A 25,776-nucleotide genomic window follows, 5' to 3' on the forward strand; every position below is an offset into this window, starting at 1 on the left:
AGGATTCAAATCCCAAGTCTCTAACTCTAAATTCAACACTCGTTCCAATATATCCCACTATCTTGGCCAAAGTCATCCAATTGTAAATGGTGAGCCCATGACATCTTTACTCCACATCTAGCTCTCTTACCACTGTGCCTCTCTGCCTTCCAATATTCTCTGTATCAAATCAGTTAGAAACTGTGGCCATATAAAACCTCATCCTCAAGCATCCTCAGAAAGGATAGAGGAATATCAGATACAGAACCAGACATCATTATTCCAGAACAGTGTGGATGTAAATCTTTCTCATAAAAGTAGTTGCAGAATGCCATGTCTGCTATGATTGATCTTTTCCTCATCCGCCTTCCACACTGCTGTACTATGTGCAAAATATCTCACTTTAAATGTAATTTTGGAGTTAAGGCATTGTATCTCCTTTAAAATTCCTATGCAAATGCAAATCTGTTTCCTGAGTATGATAGCACATTAAGCCAGGACCATTTCAATAAGCAACATTAATAGTCATCATCAATAGTTCATCAAAGCCATGAGAGGATATGACACAGGACAGGGTAGGGAGTAGGAACAGGTCTGGTGACATAGAACACTTTCCTTGGCTAGGAGATTAATAGTGGACTGAACACTGTGCTTAAGTGCTTTAAAAATAATCTCATTTTATTATTATTCCCATTTTATAGATGAGGAAACTGAGGCAGAGGTTAAATGACTTGTCCAGGTTCATACAGCTAGTAAGTATCTGAAGTGGGATTTTAACTAAGCTCTTCTTGACTCCAGGCCCAGTGTTTATCCATTGTGTCACCTAGGTGCCATGTAACAGCCTAAAGACACTGAATTCCATGTAAAGGGTGGGATAGTTTGGAAAGGATGTAGGAGATAGGAAAAAAGAAGGTAGAGAACCTGAACACCAGCTTGTGCATTTTGTCCAGTGCTGTCCTGTTTTGTACTTACCCCAATAAATGAAGGAATGTAGCTTGAAGGCCTGTCTTGAGGATTTTTTTTTGAGTGGTTACTTGTATCTGGACATTTGTGCAACGTGAAGAAGATGGCGTTGCCCTGGCTAGTCATTTTGAATTAGATCCAAGCCTTGAGTGCACCTTTCATTATATTTGTTTCTGGTATAGGTTATAATTCACAAGTGCTTATGTTTGCCTTTATCCTGATGGTTTTCCCAAAGGAGAGGGTGTGAGAAAAGAGGGCTATGAGGGCTTGAGATTTGAGACCAAACATAGGACTTGAGTATCTAACACACATCTGTTGAACACTCCTAGTTGGGCAGAGTGACTCCTCCAAAACCAAGTTCTCCCAGTCCTTTGGAAGTTTGAGTCAGGTTTAGAGAAGCCACAGGCTCACTTGGAGGCATTTTGCTACTGAATATAGTAATACAAAGGATTTTAGGACAATGGAAGAAACTCAAGCATAGATGATTTTCAGTAGAAATCTAGGCATTTGGGAGAACTCCGAGTTCCCCCAAGAGAGGACTCTTGTCCTTTTACTTTAAGAGAGCCTTCTCCTCCCTCTTGGAAGCCAACTGTTGCCAAACTTATCTCCCACACACCTCATCAGAAAGTCCCTGGCTCCCTTCCCAGCTCCCTCACTCTCTTGACCTCATTAGGTGTGAGAGGGAGGAAAGGGATTCACTCAGCTCAGATGAACCCTTTTGTCCTCATGAGAAGCATTTCAGACGCTCCCGTGCCTTTTCACTCTTCCTCAAAGGGGAACAAAGGCCTGCCATCATACTATCCCAGTAGCTTCTTAATGGTGTTTATTCATTTTCTGATGTCAGATGCCAAGCACCTTACATACCCTTAAAAGCTCTGAGGCACTAACCTGTTTTTGTTGTTGAAGTTATCAAACACCATCACAATGGGGAAAGTATTGGGAAGTTGTGATTCTTCCTGTTCTCCCCATTCCTATACTTTCCCACCCATCTCTTCTTCAGAGACCTTAGCCCCAAGAGGTCTTCATTATGTGTAACTTTCCTGGTTTTTCATGACCCAGTTGTCACAGGAACTGTTCTGTAATAAACACATATCCTGTCCATACAAGAATGCATGGCACTAGCCAATGGACGAAGATAAGAAAGTTTGAGTATGACTCACTCGGGGCAGGCAGCTACGTGCTTAAGTGGCATTTACACAGAAATCCTTGAGTTTGTGGGGGTGTTTCTTCCTGTAACAGTAGGTACTTTAGAACCTTCATGATAACGCTGGATCTCGACTTAATCCTCACCCACTCTCCAAGCATTACGGGCACCAGAGACTCAGGCTCTATACATTGTCTCCTGGTGACATAGGACCCCTGACTCTAGGAAATGGCTTTATTTTTACTTTCCCATTGCAGTTAGGTGTAATATTATGGATATCCCCACACCATGATTTTAGAGTCATGAGCCAAGATGAATCTGTTGCTGTTTATAATGAAAAATAAGCTTTTGGCTGTCGAAAATAATAATGAGATGACATTTTTATAGTATATTAAGGTTTACAAAGCACTTTGTGTGCATCATTTCATTTGAGCCTCACAATAATCTTGTGAAGGAGGTGCTGTTATTATCCCCATTTTACAGATGAAGAAACTGAGGAAGCTAAATGACTTAGTCATGGTCACACCAGAAATTATCTGAGGTGTAACTCAAACCCAAGTATCCTTGACTAAAAGTCTAATGCTCTACAGCCAGGGTTTCTTCACTTTTCTTGGGTGCCATGGACCCCTTTGGCAGTCTGGTGAAGCCTGTGGAACCTTATCAGAATGTTTTTGTAAGCATGAAATAAAATACATAGGATTACAAAGGAAGCCAATTATAATAATAGCTAATATTTATATAGCACTTACTATGTACCAGGCTATGTGCTAAGTGCTTTACAAACATGATCTCATTTGATCTTCACAACAACTCTAGTTGGTAGGTGCTATTATCCACATTTTACAGATGAGGAAACTGAGGCAAACAGAGGTTAAGTGACTTGTCCCAGGTCACACAGCTAGTAAATGTCTAGGCCAGATTTGAACTCAGGTCTCCCTGACTGGACTCTCTAGGTCCAGCACTCTCTATCTACTGTGCCACCTCACTGCCCTCAATTATATTGAAAAATGGTTATCAAAACATTTTTTTAAAAACAAGTTAATGTACCCCAGAGTGAGGACCGTTGAGTTGCCACCATGCCTCTTGTTTTCCTAATATTTGAAGACATTGTATTCCTGGGATAACTGTTAACTGTTAACTATTTTCTAGGCTACCTAACCAAACTTCTGCAAAACCACACTGTGTATGCTTGTGATGGTAACCGTTTGAGTCTTCAGTGCCCTCGACATTCTACAATTAGCGTCCAGTCAGCATTTTATGGTCAAGATTACCAAATGTGTAATTCCCAGCAGCCTGCAACCATGATGAAAGACCATTTAACCTGTGTGGCCCCCACAGCTCTGCAGGTATTGCACTTCATAGATTTTTTTTTGAATGCCAGAATAATTTCAAAATATATAAACACATACATATGCATATATATTAAATATATATGTAATGTAAAATTCAGATGTACCTCACTTTAAAGCAAACTTGATCTGTAACATTCTAGACTTATACAAATGATAAATTGGTGGTTGGGAGTGGAAGGATCATTTGCTTTACAAAGAGATCCACAGAAGAATTCTTTCTACAGAAAGCTTCCCGAGAATAGTTCAAATATTATTCAAATTACAAAAATTCAGTTTAGTTCACACATTGTATTTATTGTATAAAGTGAGGTACAACTATATTAAGTTTCAATTTTACAGTCTGTGGGTTCTATAAGTACTTTGATAGGAAGGGAAGGTTAGTGATTCTTCTGGATAAACAATAAATGTATTTTGTTAGGCAAACATATAAGGTCTAGAGAAGTAAACTACATTTGTACAAGGTCACACAAGGAGTGAGGGGTCGAGTTAGCACCAGAACCAGGTCCTTTGATTCCAAATTCATTGCTTGTTACATTATACTACATTGGCTGTAAAAGTCACTTGACTTTAAATAAAAAAATATTCCTGAAGTATTCTTTTAATTTTGTTGAAATTAATGTGGTATGGCTGGGTTGTACTAGAGAACAAACAGGAAAATACATTAGTTTATTAGCCATAGGAACCTTGGGTAAAAAAATGAACCTGTCATATTTAAGATCAGGGGAGAGGGAGAGATATGATTAATAATAATAATGACAACAACAACAATGAAAATAATTAACATTTAGATGGTGCTTTAAGTTTTGCAAAGCACTTTATACACATTAATTTATTTTGATCCTCCCAACAATCCTGGGAAGTAGGTGCTATTGTTACTCTCATTTTGTGGATGAGGAAACTGGGGTTCAAAGAGGCTGTATGACTTGTCCATGGTCAGACAGCACATAAATATCAGAGGCGGGATCCAACCCCAGAGGTCAGCTGAGTCCGAGTCCAAAGATCTTTCCACTACACCATAGTGCAGTGACTTAAATGTTGGACTTGATTTCAGGAAGACCTGAGTTCAAATCTGGCCTTAGTAGCTGTGTGACCTTGGGCTGCCTTAGTTTTCTCAACTGTAAAATGGAGATAATAATAGCATCTACCTCCCAGGCTTGTTGAGGATCAAATAAAGTAGTATGTGTAAAATCTTAGATTGGTGCAGTGCCTTGCACATAGTAAGTGCAATAATTCTTCCTTCCTTCCTTCTTCCCTTCCTCCCCCTCTCCTCCCTCTTTCCTTAATTCCTTCTTTTCCTTCCTTCCTTCCTTCCTTCCTTATACAGTTCAATTTCCCTTCAGACTCAGAAGTATTCCTCTGAAATCACACATGACATGAGAAACCTATACATTTTTTTCACTCTTCTTTATGGCTTCCACTGAGTGGCTAGAATGAGTATATTTAAGATGAATTTACTGACCTAACTTATAGACTTTACTACTGGGTCTTAGTGGTGTCAAACACTCAGCCAGAGGGCTACTTCTGAGTATAACCATAACCAGATTAAAATGTAATTGGAAAATATTTAACAAAACAAATAAAACATAAATAATGCTGCATTTTAAAAACTAAGTCAATATCTGACGCACAGGAGTCCTTAACTACATTTCCTCTTGGCCTCCTTTCCCCTTAACTACCTATTTTGAAGGCAGTATGACTTAAGGTCTGCCTCTATTTCTTTCCCCTGTCACACTAGTCCCTGGCATACCAAACCCTGGCACCTAAGCAGTCTACTGCCTTCCTCAGCCCAGTAAAAAATTTTATGGGAAACTCCAGAAAGCTGAAAGTTCTATGCCTTTCAAAGTCTTGTGTCTAGTACCTTTATAATTCTATACTACAGGCAATTAATTGCCTATCCCACTTGAACAGGCCATTGACCAGGAATAATAAAAAATGATTATTAGACTATTCTTGTTTGATGTTAGCATCTCAAAATTAAGTCATCTTGTTTCAGAGATAAATAGTTATTTTGGTACCTTTTAATTCGAACTTGGTATCTTGAGGCTAGGCTGAATGTCACTGAGGAGGGCAGCTCCAAATGTTCCCACAGAAATGATAACAGTTGTTGGAGTCCATAAGTGAATATCAACAAGAAATCCCTACTCAAAGTATTTACCAGCCAAGAAGAGATTATAATGCACTTTCAAAAGAGCCTCTTCTGAAAGTAAAGCTTGCTTCTCTTCCAGCATTATCTAAGGACCGGATAATTTAACAATGACCCTTAGGCCATGTGAAAGTATAGATATCATCAGAAAAAAAAATGCAGTCTCATGAAATTTTGCAGTTTCATGAGTCAGGTTCTTGAATTAGCTGTGGATCTTGCTTTATAGCTGATGTATAAATTGATATTGTTTAATGTGGACAACCAACAGGCCCATGGAGATATTTAGTGCATTATGATGGAAAAAGAAAAGCTTGAAAATATTTGCTAATTTCAGTCTGACATTCAGCCAAAGGAATACTAGAAGACATGTACCTAATTCTTAGAGAATAATTTTATAGCAGTCAATGTCCTTTTACTAGAATCAAGTCCAAGATGCAAATGCTTATTTCAGACTAGGTTTGTTACATTTTGTGACTAGGTATTGGAATACTGTGCTATAACAGGACCTTATCTGGGGCAAATAGCCCTCGTTGTGCATTTGCAAAATAGATTCATTAAGAAACATGCAAGGCAGGTTGTAAGAAAGAGAGACACAGACAGACACAAAGGAAAGCTTCTAAACCAGATTTTGGAGAGAGATTTGAAGAGTATTCTACTGGAAATGTAAAAATTATGCCATAAAAGAAATGTGTCCCAGAGACTATTCATTTTAAGTTTTGGAGGGGAAAGTCAGTGTCATATATAACTTTGTGTCTTGGTTAACAGTAATAGAAGGCAAAAGTGTAGTTTGGATTTCCAAATTGCTACAAATGGCAAAACTATTCTGTCATTTCATCCCATTGTGAAGGGATCATGTCTAGGTTTAAAGAATTAACTGCATGACATTGACCAGGTCACTTAACCTCACTTAACCTTAAGGTATAACTTCCTTATCAGTTGAACAGAGCTGGGAAAGATCATTTTTAAAGTTCCTTCTAGCAGAGGTGTGCTGAAGCTAGAGAGCCAATAGTTAAATTTTCAGAATGAGGATTTGTACCTCCAAAATTGGCAAACACTGCTCATAAGGGCTTGACTTATTATTTTGTGATTGTCTGTACTTAAAAAAGTGACAGAGAAAATGTAAAGGATGCAGATTAAACTTAGAAGTGTGTTGTGCGTGTGTGTGTGTGTCTGTATATGTATGTATATATACACACATGTATATATGTATATACATGTGTATATGTATACATACATATATATACATATGTTTTAAAACAGAGACTAATTATTAAACATTTATCAGCTTGCTGCTGCTCCTGGCTCAAATCTTCCATAATTCTGCTTGTATTCTCTTGTACTTGGTTAACCCTTGGCCTTTTTTTTTTTCAGGCCTACTAGCAATATTGTAATAAATAAAACCTGATGAGGGTGGTTTTCTCATCTGGGCTTGCCAATATTTGACTAGGTATTTTCTCTTCACTTATGCAGTGTGAGACAAAGAGCCAACCTGATTGATTTCCCACAATCATCACCAAAAGCCAACAATTGTTTTACAATGTGTTCTGTAGCAAAATGTTTCCTTTCCTACTCAGAATACAAGTGCAGCTCAGGTTTTAGCTATGTTACAGTTTTGTATATTTTTCAAGGCTATCCCTTTTTACTTATTATTTTAGAAAGTGCTGGATGAGTGCCAGAACCAGAGAGCCTGCCAGCTTCTTGTCAATAGTCGTGTTTTTGGACCTGACCTTTGTCCAGGAACTACTAAATACCTCTTGGTCTCCTTTAAATGCAAACCTAGTAAGTAACTGTTTTGGTGGTAATATATTTGAGGGGTGTTTGATTTGTTATGGTTATTTGTAATAAAACAAATAATAAACAAGCTCATTGAATAAACAAGTTCATGATGAAAGTTCAGTAATTCCCAATCTATATGATTTTTAAAAAATACTCTATGTTGTTATAAAACTTTATGAACATATCCAAAGTCAAAACTAGGGATGGGCAAGGTGTGTAGCTGCCTACGGTATAATACAGGTATGGTACGTGTACAGTGCTGAACATTTGAAAAATATAACATTGTACGATTCCATATATGTTAAATGCCAGGAAGTTCTGATCTCTATGATGTGTAGATGTTATTTTTGTGATGTCAAGTTCTGTGCATTGTGGTGAATAGCCAAATCCTTGACAAAGAAGGTGACACAAAGGAGCATACGATTTTTCAAAAGCATAGTCAGGTTATAGAAATGCCTGTCTCACCTCTGTCTCTGTATTTCGCTGCTTCAGTTTGGACATGACAGGTCCTGTATTTAATGTTTCCTTCTACTCTAAAAATCGGTTTGAGAAACTTCCTCTCGCATTCTTAAGATAATAAAATGTTACATGATTATGTTACTTTGTGTTAGTCTGGTGCTATGTTCTTATCAAAAGTAACTCATTTGTTACTTTTAATAAACTGAAGTAATTTTTATGGTACTTCAACAGATTGATGATATCATCCACGTGGGTACTCCTTCCACTGATAGGGACGCACTGCCTTTTTAATCTGTTCGTGTCTTGGACATATCTTCCCATAAATCCTTCACAGAACAGTTATGCGACAACCTAAAGGCCTTCTTCTAGCTCTTTTAATGATTTATAAGTATTATTTCAAGATGCTGGCTGTCCAAATGTTAACTTTCAGTCTTATTATATGACCAGCCCACTTTACGTCATAGATGTTTTTCTTTATTTGACTTCTAGCATGCCATCATTATTGGTAATAAGCTGCAGCTTATTTATTCCCACTGTGTGTAGTGGGAATTCCCTTTGGTTCAATCTTGGAGAGCCAAAGATCAAAATAATATTAATAAATATATATTACAAGCAATTTAAAAGCTTATCTAATTCTAGAAATTTTGATTAAAAGCAAATAAAGGAAAACATTGTCAAGTTAGGGATGGGTTTTATTGTTGTTTTTATTTATTTTTTGAATATTTTTATTTTTATTTTTTGCAGTAGCTCCAAAGAAATGAGATGTGCAAATTTAGAGACATCTCCATCCCAGATGTTCACACAGACTATTTGTGCCCAAACTGTGGTAGAGCCTTCCAAGCTTGTATTGGTCTGATCAGCCATAATTGGAGACACCATACATTGACCTCGACTTGTTATTTTGGTCCTCTTTGAGTATGAAAAACAAAAATCATTTTTTGACAAATCAAATTTGTCCTGGAAAGGCATTTCAGTTTCTTTCTATGCCCTCATATTTGGAAGAATAAGTTATTTTTGGTGTGCCTACCTGTGCCTTCTATTCTGCTCTTTTGAAAACAGGCAAAACTTTGGTATCATTTGTGAGGCATACAGCAGTAATTTGGCTTTAGTTCTTTAGATTTTTAAAAAGTACCAGGTCCCAGCTCTGTGCTCACATGAATCTTGTTCAATCCTTAAGAATCCAGACCCCAGAGAGAAGGGATTCAAACTTTTTTTCACACTCACATGATGCATTATGCTCCCACCTCAGAGTCTTGGGGAAATTCTTTTAAATGAAACCTAAGTATGACTCATGTCTAGGGTATCCCAGAAGGAATGAAATTCCTTCCATTAAAGTTGCTCAATGTACAAAGTAATGAATATTAAGTATGGGACTGCTATTTATTACCTCTACCACCCAAAAAAAAAATGATTAAAACACAAAGGACCCTTTAAGGTCCTCTTTATTTCTTTAGTGTTTTGCACATTTCCAGGAACGTAGTAAACGCTTAATGAATGTTTGTTGCTGATTGACAAATACTTAAAACATGCACATATTAGACTGTCCTAGAATATAAGAAAGACTCAGTGTAACAAATGGGACAACTGACCAGATTTCACTTTTCCCTCAGCCTGTGCTGTCTGAGCAACAACTCAAGATCCAAATCTTCTGGTCAGCTCAATCCTGGCTTGGGCGTTCAGGCTCCAAGATGATCCCATCAGTGGTTAACTCTTACTCTAAGTAGCAGTACTATTGTGGCACCTTTTAAATTCACAGGGTAGTATTAGGGTTGGAAATATTTAAGTTTTAAGATCACTGTTTAGACTGGAAATATGTGATGGAGCCAGTTTGGAAAGGGTTTTACATGCCAAAGAGAGCAATTTATATTTGATCTTACAGGTAATAGGAAATCACTGGGATTCATTGAGAGGAATGAAATGATCAGATCTATGCTTTAGGAAAATCACTTTGGCAGCTGTGTGGACGATGGATTTGAGTGGAAAGAGGCTTGAGGCAAGAAGACCAAATAGGAGGCTGTTGCAATAATAGTCCAAGCCTGGTGAGGGCTCCAAGTCAGGTAGTAGCTATGGAAGTAAAGAGGAGAAAACATAGATCAGAGATGTTATGAAGATAAAAATGACAAGATTTGACAACTGAATAGATATGTGAAGTAAATGAGAAAAAAGAATTGAAGATGACAAGGAAATTATGAACCCCACTGACTGGTCCAGGCTGCTCTCTGGACTTCCCCTGTCATGCCTGGGTGTTCATACTGAAGCCTCACTCCAGCCCTGGAATTCATGCATTGGATGTACCTTCTGCCCCTGTGTCCTCTCTCCCTGATTGCGTGGCTTCTCTCAAAACCTGCATTTAAGAAGGGCACCAAGGGCAGCCATGTCTCATTCCTCTCCAGGCTGCAATCTGGACTTCCACTACCATCTTGCCCTACAGGGTACTTTTCTCATCACTCCATCCTCCTTTTCAGTTTCAATTTATGTGTTGTCTTTCCACATTGGAATGTAAGCTACTTGAGGGCAGGGACTGTCTTTCTACTAGCATTTGTTTTCCCAGTGATTAGTGTAGTGCCTTGCACACAGTAAGGGCTTAACAAATGCTTGTGGCTTGACTGGCTGATTGAAGAGAAAGATAATGAGTTATGTCTTGGCCCTGTTGAGTTTGAGATGTCTCTAGGACATCTGGTTTGAAGTACCAGTGGCAACTGATGGTGTGAGACTAGAGCTTAGAAGACCTCCTCAGAAAAGTACCAGCACTTAAAGAATGTTGCACACACAAGCCATTTTCTGACTGGCCAGGAGATCTGGAGCTCATGAGCTGCTCAGAGAGTAAAGATCTGAGATGAAAATGAACTATCTACCTTTCCAGAGAGCATAATGTGTATGATGAGTTACTCATTTTATGTTTGTCTGTATTTGTGAAAGAAGACAGCTGGCTATATCCTTAAGAGAGAGCTATACCTGGTAACTGAGAATTGGAAACTGAGCTTTATAGGTTTGCAGGATGGGTTGTTCCAGGCAAGGCAACTACTTTCAGGTCCTTTGGAGTTATATTCCTAGTACTATAGATCACAAGTCTGCACTGTTCATCCAGTAAGCACATCAGCTCTTAGGGTGGCAGTAGCTATACAGTATTTACCCAATAAACCCAGGGTCCATTCTCCCAATACACACAGCATCCTTGGGGAAAGTGAGTTCAAATTCAGAGCGTGGCAATAGTAAGGCACACATTTTCTGTTAGCCGGTGTGGTCACACACTTTGTAAAGGGATCACCGAGTGTTAACATTTTGTTAATATACATTAACATCTCTTCATCCTTAATTATATTATCTGAGCTAGAGGGAAACTCAGTGCCCCTTTATATATGCATTGGAGAAACCTTGTTGAGAGAATGAATGAAAAAGCATGCATTAAGCACTTACTCTATACAAAACACTATGCTGAGTATTGGAAATAGAAATTGAAAAGCAAACCATGCTTTCTTTTCTTTTTACAACATGACTAATATGGAAATGTTCAGCATGATTTCATATGTGTAATTGATATCATATTGCTTGCTTTTTTAGTAGGTGGAGGAGGGACTGGAAGGAAGGAGAGAATTAGGAATTCAAAAAATTTTTTAAGTTACTGTTAAAAATGAATATATCTGTGTACACATATGTGTACATGCACTGTGTATATGCACATACCACATGCATATACATACATCTTTACATGCATGTAAAGCAAACCAGTCCCTGATTTCAAGGAGCTCAATCCTAACAGGAGAAGGCAGAAAATGTAGTAGGTTTCAGTGGCAAGTCAGTTTTAAAGGCCCAGGAGACCTTAGGGTGTCACCATTTTAAATCAAGCGGTAACGCATCCGCTTTTGTGTCACTTCCACTGATAAACCATCAATTTCTGACTTTGAATTATTTAATAGTGCCAAGGACTTTGGTGGTTATAACTTTCTTTTCTGGGTCTTCGGTAGCTATGGTGACTGAAGAGCCCCGTGCTGAAATACCTACAGAAACAGTTGCTAGTTTGAATGAAATGAAATGAAACAGAATGAAATGAGCAGAATCAAGAAAACAATGTATGTAATTAAGAGTTCCTAGTATATAGTAGACATGTAATAAATGCTTTTTTTTTTTTTTTGGTTAGGCAATGGGGTTAAGTGACTTGCCCAGGATCACACAGCTAGTAAGTGTTATGTGTCTGAGGCCGGATTTGAACTCAGGTCCTTCTGAATCCAGGGCCGGTTCTCTATCTACTGCGCCACCTAGCTGCCCCCAATGAATGCTTTTCGATTGATTGAGTAGATTCTCTACAAAGGATTTACGGAGGGACATGGATAAAAATTGGACAGGATGAAAAGTTGTGGTTAAGTTGTGATCTTCATCAGTGGAAAATCTAACTTTATCCCAGAACTTAGATCACAGATCTATCAAAAGATCTTCCTACTTCACGGCCTCCTGAAATCATTGTGCCAGTGCAACAGAAAAAAAGAGTAAAAGGTGCTAAGAATCATCAAGTTTTTCATTCACTGTTTGGGTGGCAGGACTGAGAACTTTTAGGAACTTCTAAAGGCAGCTGAAAAAAAGCCACTTTCTGATGGTACCACCTCATTTTGTTTTGGTTTCAGATGAATTCAAAACCAAAACTGTTTGTGAAAACCAAGAGCTGAAACTTCACTGCCATGAGACAAAGTTTCTCAACATTTATTCTGCAACCTATGGTAGAACAGCATCTGAAAAGGACATCTGCTCTTTTGAAAAAGATTATCTTCCTCAGTTTGGTAAGTGTTGCTATAATTATAGCATTTTGTCGAAATGGATTAAGAGCTGAGGTAAAATATTTCCCCCCAAAAGATATAGATTATACACAGCCATTGGACATTGACTCTATTAAGTTTATAATAAGTACATGGGAAGATAGGGAAAAAATTAAACAGAAAAGAGATATAATAGTTTCATTTTCTGTAAATTGTTCCACAGTTTGTAAAAGCATCCTTTTAGGTTAAACACTTGGACTTGGGAGTAACAAAACCTGCCTTGTATTTCAATTTCCTTCAGGCATTCTAATTAGAGATGTTACCGAGAATTTATTTTATAATTTGGGGCCGAAATCTACTCAGGGTCAGAATTTAGGATTTTTAGCCCTTCCCTCTAAAAAGCGCCCAATTTTTATTTAGGATTAATGGGTGTGAGGAGGCATCATGTTTTATTGAAACAAGCCACTGGCTCTAAAATAAATGCCTTGTATTCAAATTCCACAGTGTTTTCTCCCAACCCCCAAGTTACCTGTGTGACCTTGGGCAAGTCACTTAACCTCTTTGGTTCTTAGTTTCTTCATCTGTTAAATGAGGGGGTTGGATTAGATGGTCTCTGAGATCCCTCCCAGCTCTGGATCTATTAGCCTAGCCTGAGAAAAGTGGTGTTGTTGTTCACCCTTCATTCTCCAAGAGGACCAATGACATCAGGAGGGTGATGGCTTGACTTGTAAGTGAATTGGATTTAAGTGAGCAAAGTTGTGCAGAGTCATCAACCTCACTCTCTCCTCCAGAATCATTGGAGTCCAGTGGCAATACATAGGTCAGATCTACTGGCGATGGCCCCAGATGCAATGGGAGACCTTGGCCTTTTTAAGCTGAGAAAAGTACATTGTCGAGGAGGAATATCTCTTCTTCTGTTAGTTGACAATAAGGAATGTGGACATTTGAATTTCTATTACCTAGCAGAATCTGAGAGGCAAAACCAGGAAGTCAGATTAGTAGATGAGCACTAGGAAATTTATGAGGGATAGGCATTAGGACAAATGCTAATCAATCAGAAAGGTCTGGAATCTTGAAAAGTCCCTTCATTACAAGAGCTCTGCAATGAGGATTAAAAATCAGAGCTGCTAAAATACAAAACCAAACAGGAGCAAGCATTAGCATCTCATAGATAGACTTTTAAGATGAGCCTTTATTCCAGATATCAAAGAGGAACAAGTTCATTCTTTTTCATCAAGCTGACTGCCATTTGGTACAGGAACACCTTGTGTGAGTGCAGTCCTCAGAAAGGGGGGCCTGTTTGTTGCGATTCCAGGAAGACATAACAAGCCCAAAGCAATGAGACCAAATGAGAAAGTTATGGGAAAAATTGAGAATGTTCCTTCTCTGCTCTTCCCTGACTCCATCCATGGTCAGTTGATTTTGTACAAATCATTAATAAGAGTCAGCCAAAAAGTGTTGGATATTTTAAATATTGTATCATTTTATAAGGTCAGCTTTCAGCCAGAAAATAATAGCTGACATTCAAAACTTTAAGTTTGCAAAGTGCTTATGTTCATCATGTTACTGACCCTCACAATAACCCTTGTGCAGTAGATATTCTTATACGCATGTTTTTTCATATACACACATATATTCTTATACACATTTGACTGATGAGGAAACTAAGGTTCAGTGACTTGCCCACAATCACAGAACTAATATGTGTGGGTTTCAAACTCGGGCTCTCTGGACTCCAAGTCTACCACTTTTCCCTGTACCATTTGTTGTGGTTGTTGTTGTTCAGTTGTGTCCAACTCTTCATGGCCCCATTTGAGGTTTTCTTGACAAAGATATTGGAGTGATTTACCATTTCCTCTTCCAGCTCATTTTGTAGGTGAGTAAACTGAGGCAAAGTGGGTTAAGTGACTTGCCCAGGGTCACACAGCTGGTAAGTGTCTGAGGCCAGATTTGAACTCTGGAAGATGAGTCTTCCTGACTTCAGGCCCAGCACTTTATCCACTTCACCACCTAGCTTCCCTCTACTACACCATATTTCTCTTCTGTTTTACCTCTAAGGATCCCTCTTCTTCCCCACCAGTTCAACCTCTAAGGCTGTAATAAATTATGTTTGAAAAAAAATGGAAAGTATTATACAAGTATTAGTTATTTCTTTGGGACAAGAGAGACAAATATTGTCAAATATAATATAAGAGACATCATGGGAGAATGAAAAGAAGATTACATTTAGAATTAAGACATATGGGGTCTCGGTCCAGCACGGTTGTGTGACTTGGGGACAGTTACTTAACCCCACAATGCTACACATGCCATACTTTCTCCAGCCTTCCTGTTCTATGATTCTGTGAGAAGGGAATAAACATAGTGGAGGGGGGGAGGCAGGGAAAGCCTTTTGTGACAGGTACTGCTAAGTAAGGCAGAGGTTACTTAATTAGCACGAGAAACCAGGAAAACACAATAGTCTCTCCTTGAAAAAATAATATAACATAGAAAGATGCTTTATTCAACCTGACCCTTGTTTAGAACTGCGTGCCCTGATTCCAGACTGAATCCCAATCATTATTCCCCTGGGAAACCAGTTTCTACTCCACCTGAAACACTCTCCCATTTGTCTTCACACATGCAGACACAACTGTAGTTTGTCAAACCACTGCATATACATAGACATACACAAATGTATGCATGTACGTATGTATATTTTGCTGTTCCTGTGATTTTGTTTTTGTAGAAAATGTGCATATTGATGCTTGGTCCGCAATTTGATGTTACCATTCACAGTCCTTTTGCCCAGTAGAAGAATAATATTGAGAATATGATCATTATGGGGGCAAAAAGAGAGCCATTATGATGCTCCCACTAATCTAAAAGAGATTTCTAAAACCTTGTTATAGAGGGAGAAGAAGGTAATTAAGAAAATTCAATACTTCCTACAGGCAAGACCTCAGATCTTTCTGAGGCCACCACCCTATCTACTATGCCAGTAGTTCTCAAACTTGTTGCTCTTGGCACCTTTTTATTCTCTTAAAAGTTATTGAAGGCCCTAAAGAGCTTTTTGTTTATGTGAGTCATATCTGTATGCTCTGTTATAAGAACTTTAAATAAATACATATGAATTGATATAGATATACAGATATATAGATATGCAAATGCTTTAAATTAGTTTTTTTTTTCTAAGTGCAGAAGTAGTGAGATTAACAACTGTTCTAGTTCTGTGGAGGATAGCTTGCAGATAACTAGTGAGAGTCTGTACAGCAGAATGTTTTCTTTGGCTCCGTTCGTGCTGTGCAAAAGGCCTTCTTCTAAAAATGACGTTCTGGCATTGTGCAGGCTCAAACAAAATTAAGATCAGATACCTCATCATGAGGTCTGTAGGAGATTGTGGAAAGGCCGCCCAAGTCCAATGCATTGAAACACATATAATCAGTTGAGGAGCAGCCGATAGGCCGAGAACTCCCTTTGGACAAAGATGAATGCCAGCTTAATCAGTGTTTCAGCATGGGGAGAGCAAAAATAAGCAGTTCAGGAGACATGAACATGCAAGGTATTTGGCAAATTCAGTGGGCAGGTTGGCTGTGCCTCGTTTTCTTTTCTAGGTAGGCTCCAGGCAATCTGCTATTTCCTGTAAGAAGAGAGTGAGAAAACCAAACAATGATCATCAAAGGCCTCATTGAATCTCATCTCCAGGCCAAGTGTGGGCAGGCTTGAATTTTTTTTTTTTTAAAGATCAAGGAGCCAGTGGTTTCTACTACCAGGAGCTTTCCAATGAGGAGGGCCTGGCCTAATTATCTCTATAAACATACGTTGTAAAGTACTGCTAGCTTAAGTCTCAGAATTAAGCAGCAGCCAAAAAATAATAACAGTAAAGTGGTTGAAATATCTTGTTATCGTGTTGGAAGGACATAATCTAACAACTTGAGAGTTTGCCCAGAAGAAATTGCACAAATACCAGCCCAGGAGTAGAAAACTGGTTGGTTGGTTGGTTTTTAAAGGAAACAAGTCAGCAGGCACATGACCATCAATAATCATTTCCAGATCACCATAGGATTATATATGAGAATGTGCTTTGATTTTACTCAATCTCACCTCAATTTAATGCATATTTATTAAGCTCTCTAAGTGAAAGGTACTGTGTTAGGTGCTAGGAATACAGAGTCACAAATGACACAGTTCCTGCCTTCAAAGAGTTAACATTCTACTGAGGGGGGGAATATGATGTATAGTACATACACAGAGAAATAACTTCAAAATATATAAAAATTATTTCAAAAGGGAGATAATGCAAAAAAATGGAGAGATCATGAATGGCTCTACATGGGAGGTGGCATCTTGCTTGTTTTGAAGGAAGTCAGGCATTATTTAAGAGAGAGGTGGAGAGTACATTCTAGACATGGAGAATCACATCTACAAAGGAGGTGGAGATGGTTGATGGAAATTCCCACAGAGTGAACAGCTGGTGGGCTAGTTTGATAAAAGGGTACATTAAGAGGAATAATTTGAAATAAGATTGGAAAGGTAGGCAAGAGCCTTATTGGGAAGTTCTTTAGATGCCAAGCTAAGGATTTTGTATTTTGTTCTAGAGCGGTGGGGAGCCAGTGAAGATTTATCACCAGGATAAATTCTTTCATTTCCTCAAGAGTCTTAATATAAACATGTATACTTTAAGTGGCAGGCTATTATGCCTTTTAGGCTTAAAAAAGGGACATAGGATCACAAGGTCATAGATTTACAGTGGAAAGGAAACTCACAAGCTATCTAGTCCAGCCATCTCTCTCATTTTGCAGTGGAGTAAACTGAGGTCTAAAGTGGTACAATGCCTTTCCCAAGGTCACACAGGTAATAGAAATATATTGTAGTGTTACTTCTAGTACTTTCCTGCTAGTCTAAAAAGATGTAATTCTACTCCCTAGCAAACAGTAAGACTTCAAGGAGATTCTGTGGGCTCATATTATGGTTCTTAGTTCACATAGAAGCCACATAGAATATAGGCATATAGATTTAAGCATATAGAGTGACATTCTGGCATTTCACAAAATGTAAGCTTATTTTAGTCTTAGGAAACCAAATAAAAATGGGCTTCCAGTTCTATTTTATTTTTTAAATTATTTTTTATTATGCATTATTACATAGCATTTCTGTATATGTAGCAGAACATAAAAAGAGGATTATATATGAAACCCTGAATCTCCATTTCATACTGCTTGCTTTAAAAAGAAAAGTATGTAATAAAATCTTTGCATTTACGTTAAAAATTGTCCTCTATGCTTCCTTCTGAAATTCTGTTCTGTTCTGGTCATTTTAAGAAATTTTTCAATGGGCCTCTTTTTTAGGCATCATTATTGTTAGCCACCTTCTTCTTCCCCGAAGCCCCCACCATTTGATTAAAAGTTTAGAGAGGAAAAAAAACCCTCTCATAACAAATAAGCAAAAGTACGCCATATAGTCATTATTGTTCAGTCATTCAGTTGTGTCTGACTCTTTGTGACCCCATGGACCATAATACACCAATACTGTCCATGCAATTTTCTTGGCAAAGACACTGGAGTGGTTTGTCATTTTCTTCTCCAATGGATTAAGGTACACAGAGGTTAAGTGCAGGATCACACAGTTAGTAAATGTCTGAGGCTGGATTTGAACTCAGGTCTTCCTGACTCTAGACTCAGAGCTCTATCCACTGAGCCACTTAACTGTCCCAATCCATAGAGTAGCCATATGCAAAAACATGTTTCTGTACCTTCAGTCCATAAATTTCTCTGTCATAAGATGAGTAGCATGCTTTGTCATGCATGGGTCCTCTGGAGATATGGTCATTGCCTTGGTCAGAATTCTTAAGTGTTTCAAAGTTGTTTTTCTTAACAATATTGTTCTTATGTAAACTAGTCTCATGGTTCCACTTACTTTACTCTGTATCAGGTCAATCCTACACTCAGGATTCTTTGAAATTATCTCTTTCATAATTCCTTATGGTGTAGTAATGTGCCATTACATTCGTATGTCACAATTTGTTTAACCATTCCCTGGTTGATCAGCCCCTTTTAAACCTCTCAGTACCATTAAGTTTTGAGGTTCTGAATACCAATAAGGTGCTGAAGGGTATTTTCTGAGTTGCTCAGCAGGAATGGGGAACAAGGACCCAGGAAACTAAATTTTAGCTATGCTAAAGCAACAAAATGGTTGGGAAGAGGCTGATGCCCAGTCTCCCAGCTGAACCTTAGTATGCACATACATCCTGGAGGTTGTACATCCATACAGGCAAGTCTCCAGACCTTACCTGTCATACTAGGTTTTACCAGGTTTACAGTGGTACTACATTACCATACAACTCCTTCCAGGTGATTAAATAAATTTGCTTTTCTAGATTTCTCTTGACTCCTGTGTTTGTATTTCAAAATTTCTTCTCAGCTCTGGTCTTTTTATCAGAAAGGCTTGAAAGTCATTTATTCCATTAATGTCTATTTTCTCTCTTGTAGGATTATACTCAGCTTTGTAAAGCTGTATCTTTTGCTTTTTGGAATATTGAATTCTAATATTTCTTTTCATTTATAATAGAAGCTGCCAGGTCTTATGCTTACAATATATATGTGTGTGTGTATATATATATATATATATATATATATATATATATATAATGTGTGTGTATGTTTGTATGTATATGTGTATGTATATATGGATATGTGCATGTATATGTATGTATATATGGGGAGGGTGTATGAGTTCTGGATTTTGGCTATGACATTCCTAGGACTTTTCCTTTTAGGAGGTCATTAAGGGGCTCTTTCTATCTTCTTTTCCTCTGGTTCTGAACAGAACTAGGCTATTTTATTTCATCCCTTCTTGGACTTCCATGTGGGGGCTCTCCTTTCTTGCTAACTCTGTCTTCTTCAGGCACAGAACCTTGCAGGCTGTACTTGTTTCTGATTTTGCTGGGAGGCTCAGGCTTGCACTAGTGGTAGACTTCCTGGTGGTCCCATCCCTATTGCCTCTGGGCTTCTGGATAAGTTTTTGTATAATTATGACTGGACAGATGTCTTGATCATTACTGAATCTCGTGGAAATTTCAGGTTTTTGCTGGAGTAAGTGTGTGAGAGTTGGGCTGTATGACTCCATTTTAGGCAGCCATCTTGGCTGATAGTCTTCTAGTTATAATGTGCAGGCTGTATGGTCCCAAAGCAGAATGTCTTCATTTGCTTAGTAAACACCTGTTAATGTCCTTAGGCAACAGTTCCCCAATCATCATCATCATCATCATCATCATCATTATGAAACAGCCTTCATCAATTATAATTATTCATGGAATTGGTAGAAGTAACCTGGGGGGTAAAGATAATAATAATAGCTAGCATTTATATAGTGCTTTAAGATTTACAAAAATTTGATCCTCATAACAACCCTGGAAGGGAACTAGTTCTATCCCCATTTTTACAGATGAGGAAAATGAAATTAAATGACTTGCTCAGGATCACATAGCTAATAAGTATCTGAGGCAGCTTTTGAACTCAGGTCTTCCTGACTCCCAGTCTTGCTCTGTCCACAGTGCCACCATGCTGCCCTAAAGATAAGGGGCACATAATGACCGTGACTCAACTGTACACTTATTCCTTTCAGCCCATTAAATATTTATTTAACAACAACATTCTTTCGGAGTTGAGTTTAGTACAAATGAGAAATCAAAAATTACCAGTAAAACTTTATAAAGAGATATTTAAAAAGCCAAATCTTTTGGGCTTATTCTTTTAGACTCTAACCACAAGATCCTAAAAGTAACTTTTTAGAAAAAAACATTTTTATCTTGCAGTAGGATAGTTGGTAGTCTAACTCTGTTGGCGATTCTCAGTTATCTGTGGGTAAATTATCCACCCTGAGTTTTGTCTCCAGCAAATGATTCTTTCAGGTTTAGGCTTGTTGCACTGACTCTTCTTGCTTCATTGACATCCCTGCCTTGGAGAGGCTAAGTGACTTGGCCAGAGTTATGTAGCTTATCAATGGCAAAGCTGGGTATAGAGTCTTCTGACTACCCACTCCCCAGAGGTCTTTCTACTGAAGCTTGCCAATTTGAGTTCAGTGGAGAGAAAAGATGGGCAAACAGAGAAGCTTTCTGGGGGCTTCCAAATCAGGTTTTAATCATGTGGCTTCATTAAAAAAAAGGAAAAAAAAGTACAACTTTTAAGCCCTGGACTTGAAGTCAAGAGATACTTGGGTTCAAATTGTACCTCTTAACACTTAACCAGCTGTATGTATGTATGCACATATGTGTGTGTGTACATAGGAAAGTCAGAAGTTCTCTGAGCCTCAGAGATCCTAATACTGGTTGTACTTATCTCACAGGGTTATTCTGAGGGTAAAATGAGATAATGTATGTAAAATGCTCTATTATTGTCAGCTGTTATTATAAGTACAAAAACACAATCTAGAGTCAAATATAAATGACTTTTTTATTTTCTTCCTTTTTGGATTATCCATGCTTCTACTCCTAATCAGTCAATCAGAAGTTCAGCCAATCAAAACTGACTGGAGGCACCTGGATTCTAGTTCATTAAGATTAGTTAACCAGAACCTTCTTGTGCATATTTAAAGAAAACAGTTGCATAAGTGTCTTGAATTTGGCATCAAGGCAGCTACATTCAGATACTGGCTCTGCTTTTACTATCTGTGTGACAGTGGCCAAGTTATTGAACCTCATTCTCCACTGCCTCAATTTCCTTTTCTGGAGGACTAGGTGACCTCAAACACCTACCTCACAGTATTGTTCTGAGGATCAAATGAAATGACATTTGTAAAGTGCTTAGTACAGTGCCTTGCATATAGTAGGCACTTAATAAATACTTGTTCTTTTCCCTCCTCCCCAACTCTAAAACAATAATCCTTTGATCTTGTATGTCCCTCACTCGGCATTATTAAAAATTGCCTTTAAAAAAATAATCTCCCTTGGATTTATTGTTAGCTTAAATGAGATAGTATATATGAAAGGACTTTGTAAACTGCACAGTGTCTGTAAAGTGTTGACTTTGAGCCTGCTGCCTCTCTCCCTACCTAATCCCCAGGCCTTTTTCAGTTCTGGAACAACTCTTTTTCAATCATTCATTCATTTATCCTGCCATATTACTTAGTTTTTTCTAGTTCTCTTTGTCTTGGCTAGTCCAATCCAGTCCAGGTTATCCAGACCAAAAATTCCTTTTCACGTTCTCTTGACTTTTTCTTCAATGAGCTCTGATTTCCACTCTAATGGTACTTTTTGTCAGGCAACTTTGGTCTTGCTTTCTTTCTTCCGTGTTTTCCAGTCTACCAATCCCTAACCTTAATTCGTTTTTCACCATTCACCACTTTTGTTTTTCTTCATGAGCTACTGATTGCCCCTGAAGGAAATCCATGTTTCCTTCCAGCTCCAACTCATTAAGTTCCCACTTTTTGGACACAGCTTGGAGCTAGCCCTTGCCAAACCACAAGAGAGGAGAACCACTCCTCTTTTTTTGAGTCTCCCCAAAATCCTCACTGGCTATGTTCCACCTTCAACTTTTCAACTTTTCTCTAGGAACTCCCATTTTTCTTACCTTTCCTTATTGCCAGTTTTAAAACCAGTTCTATCCTGCTGGTGAGAATCAGATCCAGAATCAATTTTCCTTTCATTGGTTCCTCCACCTTTTAAATAACGAAAATGTCATTATATCAACTCAAAAAATTGTTTCACTTTTGACAGAGAGAGAGATAGCTCTAAGAGATGTCTTTTGCCTCATTTTGTATCTCCAGTGGTTAGCATAGTAGGTGCTTAATAAATATTGATTGATGGATTGAGATGTCTAGATAACCAAAGCCTCAATTACTACTACATCATGCCTCTATTTTAGGCTCATAATGTGTTTCCAAAACTCCTCATCTCTTTTCTTATTCTGTTCAGTCTTTAAAACTTTGTTTAAGAAAAGGTAGACACTTTTGGATGCTGTCTTCTTCCATGTTAACATTCTGATTTTCCACTCTATAAACATACTATGGACTCTCTCTCTTCTTTCTCACCTGTCTCTCACTGCCCATTCTTTGATTCTAACTGAGATTGTATCCATGTGTCCCAAAACTTCCCATCTACTGGACACTTAAGTTTTCTCTTTCATCCTTTCTCTATGCATTTGGTATAATGAAAAAATTTGCAAATTAGCAAGGAAAGGCAACATGTTCACATACAGGTAATAATTATAACTAACATTTGAGAGAAATAATTATTTCTCTTATATTAATAATCAATTAATGTCGTGCAACATGTTCACATACAGGTAATAATTATAACTAACATTTGAGAGAAATAATTATTTCTCTCTTATATTAATAATCAATTAATGTCGGATGGGGGAGGAATCCAGGTTTTTTTCTTTCTATTTCCATATTCAAAGTCCAGCACCTCAAGGACATTTCTGACCTTGCCCCAAAATTTACCCCACCTAGACCATCTTATCTTTCTTTCTTTTTTTTGTGAGAGGCAATGGGGTGAGGTGACTTGTCCAGGGTCACACAGCTAGTAAGTGTCAAGTGTCTGAGGCCAGATTTGAACTCAGGTCTTCCTGAATATAGGGCCAGTGCTATCCACTGTGCCATCTAGCAGCCCCTTCATTCTCTTTTTTTTTTCCTTTTTTTTGTAGACCATCATATCTAGGTGGAATTCTTACTCCACCCAACTAGAAAACCTTACAAAGAGAACCTAATCTAGGTGAACTCCAGACCATTGTGTTCTACTCTGAGGACTTGGGTGCTTGGTAGATGCCTTTATCTAGATGGCTTGAGACTGAGGTAGTCTGGGTAGAGAGGAGTAAGAGTGATATAATCAGTCAGGTCCCCCAGCCCCTCATTAGAATAGGTCCACCTCTCTTTATAATATTGATTATCTCATTGTTAACCAATCAGAGTTGATTTCTGCCTGTCAAGAACACACATTCATTTTTTGTAAAATTTTGAGTTCCAAAATTATTTTCCCTCCTTCCCTCCCCAAAACAACAAGCATGTATAATATAGATGTATAATCATGTTAAACATATATCCACATTAGTCGTGTTGTGAAAGAAGAATCAGAACAAAAGAGAAAAACCATGAGAAAGAAAAAAACAAAAAATAACAAAAAAAAAAGTGAAAATAGTGTGCTTCGATCTGCATTCAAACGCCATAGTTTTTTCTCTGGATATGGATGGCATTTTTCCATCACAAGTTTTTGGAACAGTCTTGAATTATTGTATTGCTGAAAGTCTATCATAGTTAGTCATCGCACAATGTTGCTATTGCTGTGTACAATGTTCTCCTGGTTCTGCCCACTTCATTCGGTATCAGTTCATGTGTGTCTTTCCAGGTTTTTCTGAAGTCTGTCTGCTCATCATTTCTTATAGCACAATAATATTCCATCACAATCATATACTACAACTTGTTTAGCCATTCCCCAATTGATGGGCATCCCCTCAATTTCCAATTCTTTGCCACCACAGAAAGAGCTGCTATACATATTTTTGTATATATGGGTCCTTTTCCCTTTTTTATGATCTCTTTGGGATACAGACCTAGTAGTGGTATTGCTGGATCAAAGGGCATGCACAGTTTTATAGCCCTTTGGGCATAGTTCCAGATTGCTCTCCAGAATATTTGGATCAGTTCACAACTCCACCGATGATATATTATGTTCCAATTTTCTCACATCTTCTCCAACGTTTATCATTTTCCTTTTTTGTCATGTTAGCCAATCTGATAGGTATGAGATGGTACTTCAGAGTTGTTTTAAATTGCATTTCTCTAATCAATAGTGATTTAGAACATTTTTTCATATGACTATAGATGGCTTTAATTGCTTTATCTGAAAATTGTCTGTTCACATCCTTTTACCATTTATTAATTGGGGAATGACTTCTAATTATAAATTAAATTATATTATATTAAATTACAAATTTGCAGTTTTCTCTCCTTATTTCCCACTATTGCTCTAAACAAACCTGTTCCAGTCAGCTTTGTCTATTCACTCTTTTGAGAATATTCCATGTTCTCTCCTAACTCTCCACTCTTGTGCACACCATTCCCCTTTACCTGGAATGCCCTTTGCTCCTTTGGATTCTACCTTCAATATCTGGCTTATTATCTCCTTTGAGAAGTCTTCTCTCCTCCCCTTCCCAGGAATCTTACTTTCCTCCAAACCAATAGAATACTTGCTGTCTGTACTACTCATCTGTATTTCCTGCCTTATATTATTAATTACTTTTTTTCAGACTTTGTTTTGCTTCCCCAACTATACTGTAAATTGCTTGCTTTATTTGTGTGTTTCCCCTCAATGTTTAGCCTAATCTACCTAAATATAAGAGGTAATCAGCATACATGTGTTGATTGTGTAGATGGGGAGCCATCTAGTAGATTATGTGAATCTACATTCCTATATAAGGAAAAAACAGACTTACCCCCTACATGGAGCAGCAAGGTGGTACAGTGGATAAAGTGTTGGGACTGGAGTCATCAAGACTTGAATTCAAATCCAGCCTCAGATACTTACTGGCCATGTGACCCTGGGCAAGTCACTTGATCCCGTTTGTCTCAGTTTCCTCATCTGTAAAATGAACTAGAGAAGAAAATGGCAAACCTCTCCAGTATCTTTGTCAAGAAAACCCCAAAAGGGGTCATGATGATCTGGACATGACTGAAAATGACTAAACAACAACTTCTTACAAATACCATTTGTTAATTCTTCTGAATTCCTTTCATGATACATACACTATAACACTTATATTTTCAGATTGATATTTGAGTACGTGTGGGGTATCTAAAGTCATAAAATAACAATGAAAGTTTGAATTTCTGTTTGCTTCAATAATTTATATGGATTAAGGCTAATTTCAAAAACCACAGCCTTAGCTTTTGAGATGACTGTTAGATGATCAGATGTTACAGTAAGGATTCTTTTCGTGTATGGTGTAGACTAGATGGTGATTGAGTTCCCTTCCAATTCTCTAATTCTGAAAAAAGCTCTCTTTATATCTTACAAATAACTAAGATCAAATGAACACACCACGTGTTGGATATGGAGTTAGGGAACTTAATGTCAGATCTCAGTTCTGCTACTCTTATTACCCTTGTAATCTTGGGCAAATTACTTTGCCTCTCTAGACCTTAGTTTTTTCATATGTAAAATGAAGGCATCAGACTAGACCAGTGGTGTCAAACTCATAGAATGGGGACCACTAAACCATACATAAGGATCCCTGCAGC

At 37.9% G+C, this 25,776-nt stretch overlaps 1 protein-coding gene across 7 annotated transcripts in view; it reads left to right on the forward strand.

The window, feature by feature from the left end:
* Positions 1–25,776, forward strand: part of EVA1C (eva-1 homolog C) — an 83,831-nt gene that overhangs the window by 28,682 nt on the left and 29,373 nt on the right. For 5 of the 7 annotated variants that reach the window (XM_027875653.1, XM_027875656.1, XM_027875654.1 and 2 more), the window contains exons 2-4: positions 3,236–3,432; positions 7,237–7,360; positions 12,436–12,588. In XM_027875653.1, coding sequence (XP_027731454.1) covers positions 3,236–3,432; positions 7,237–7,360; positions 12,436–12,588 — 474 coding nt within the window. Of the gene's footprint in view, positions 1–710; positions 732–3,235; positions 3,433–7,236; positions 7,361–12,435; positions 12,589–25,776 lie in introns of those variants that run through there. The other 2 variants (XM_027875658.1, XM_027875659.1) reach the window with 2 other exon arrangements.

This window comes from Vombatus ursinus, unplaced genomic scaffold (assembly GCF_900497805.2).
Source record: "Vombatus ursinus unplaced genomic scaffold, bare-nosed wombat genome assembly UNPS02014809.1, whole genome shotgun sequence".
NCBI classification, from domain to species: domain Eukaryota; kingdom Metazoa; phylum Chordata; class Mammalia; order Diprotodontia; family Vombatidae; genus Vombatus; species Vombatus ursinus.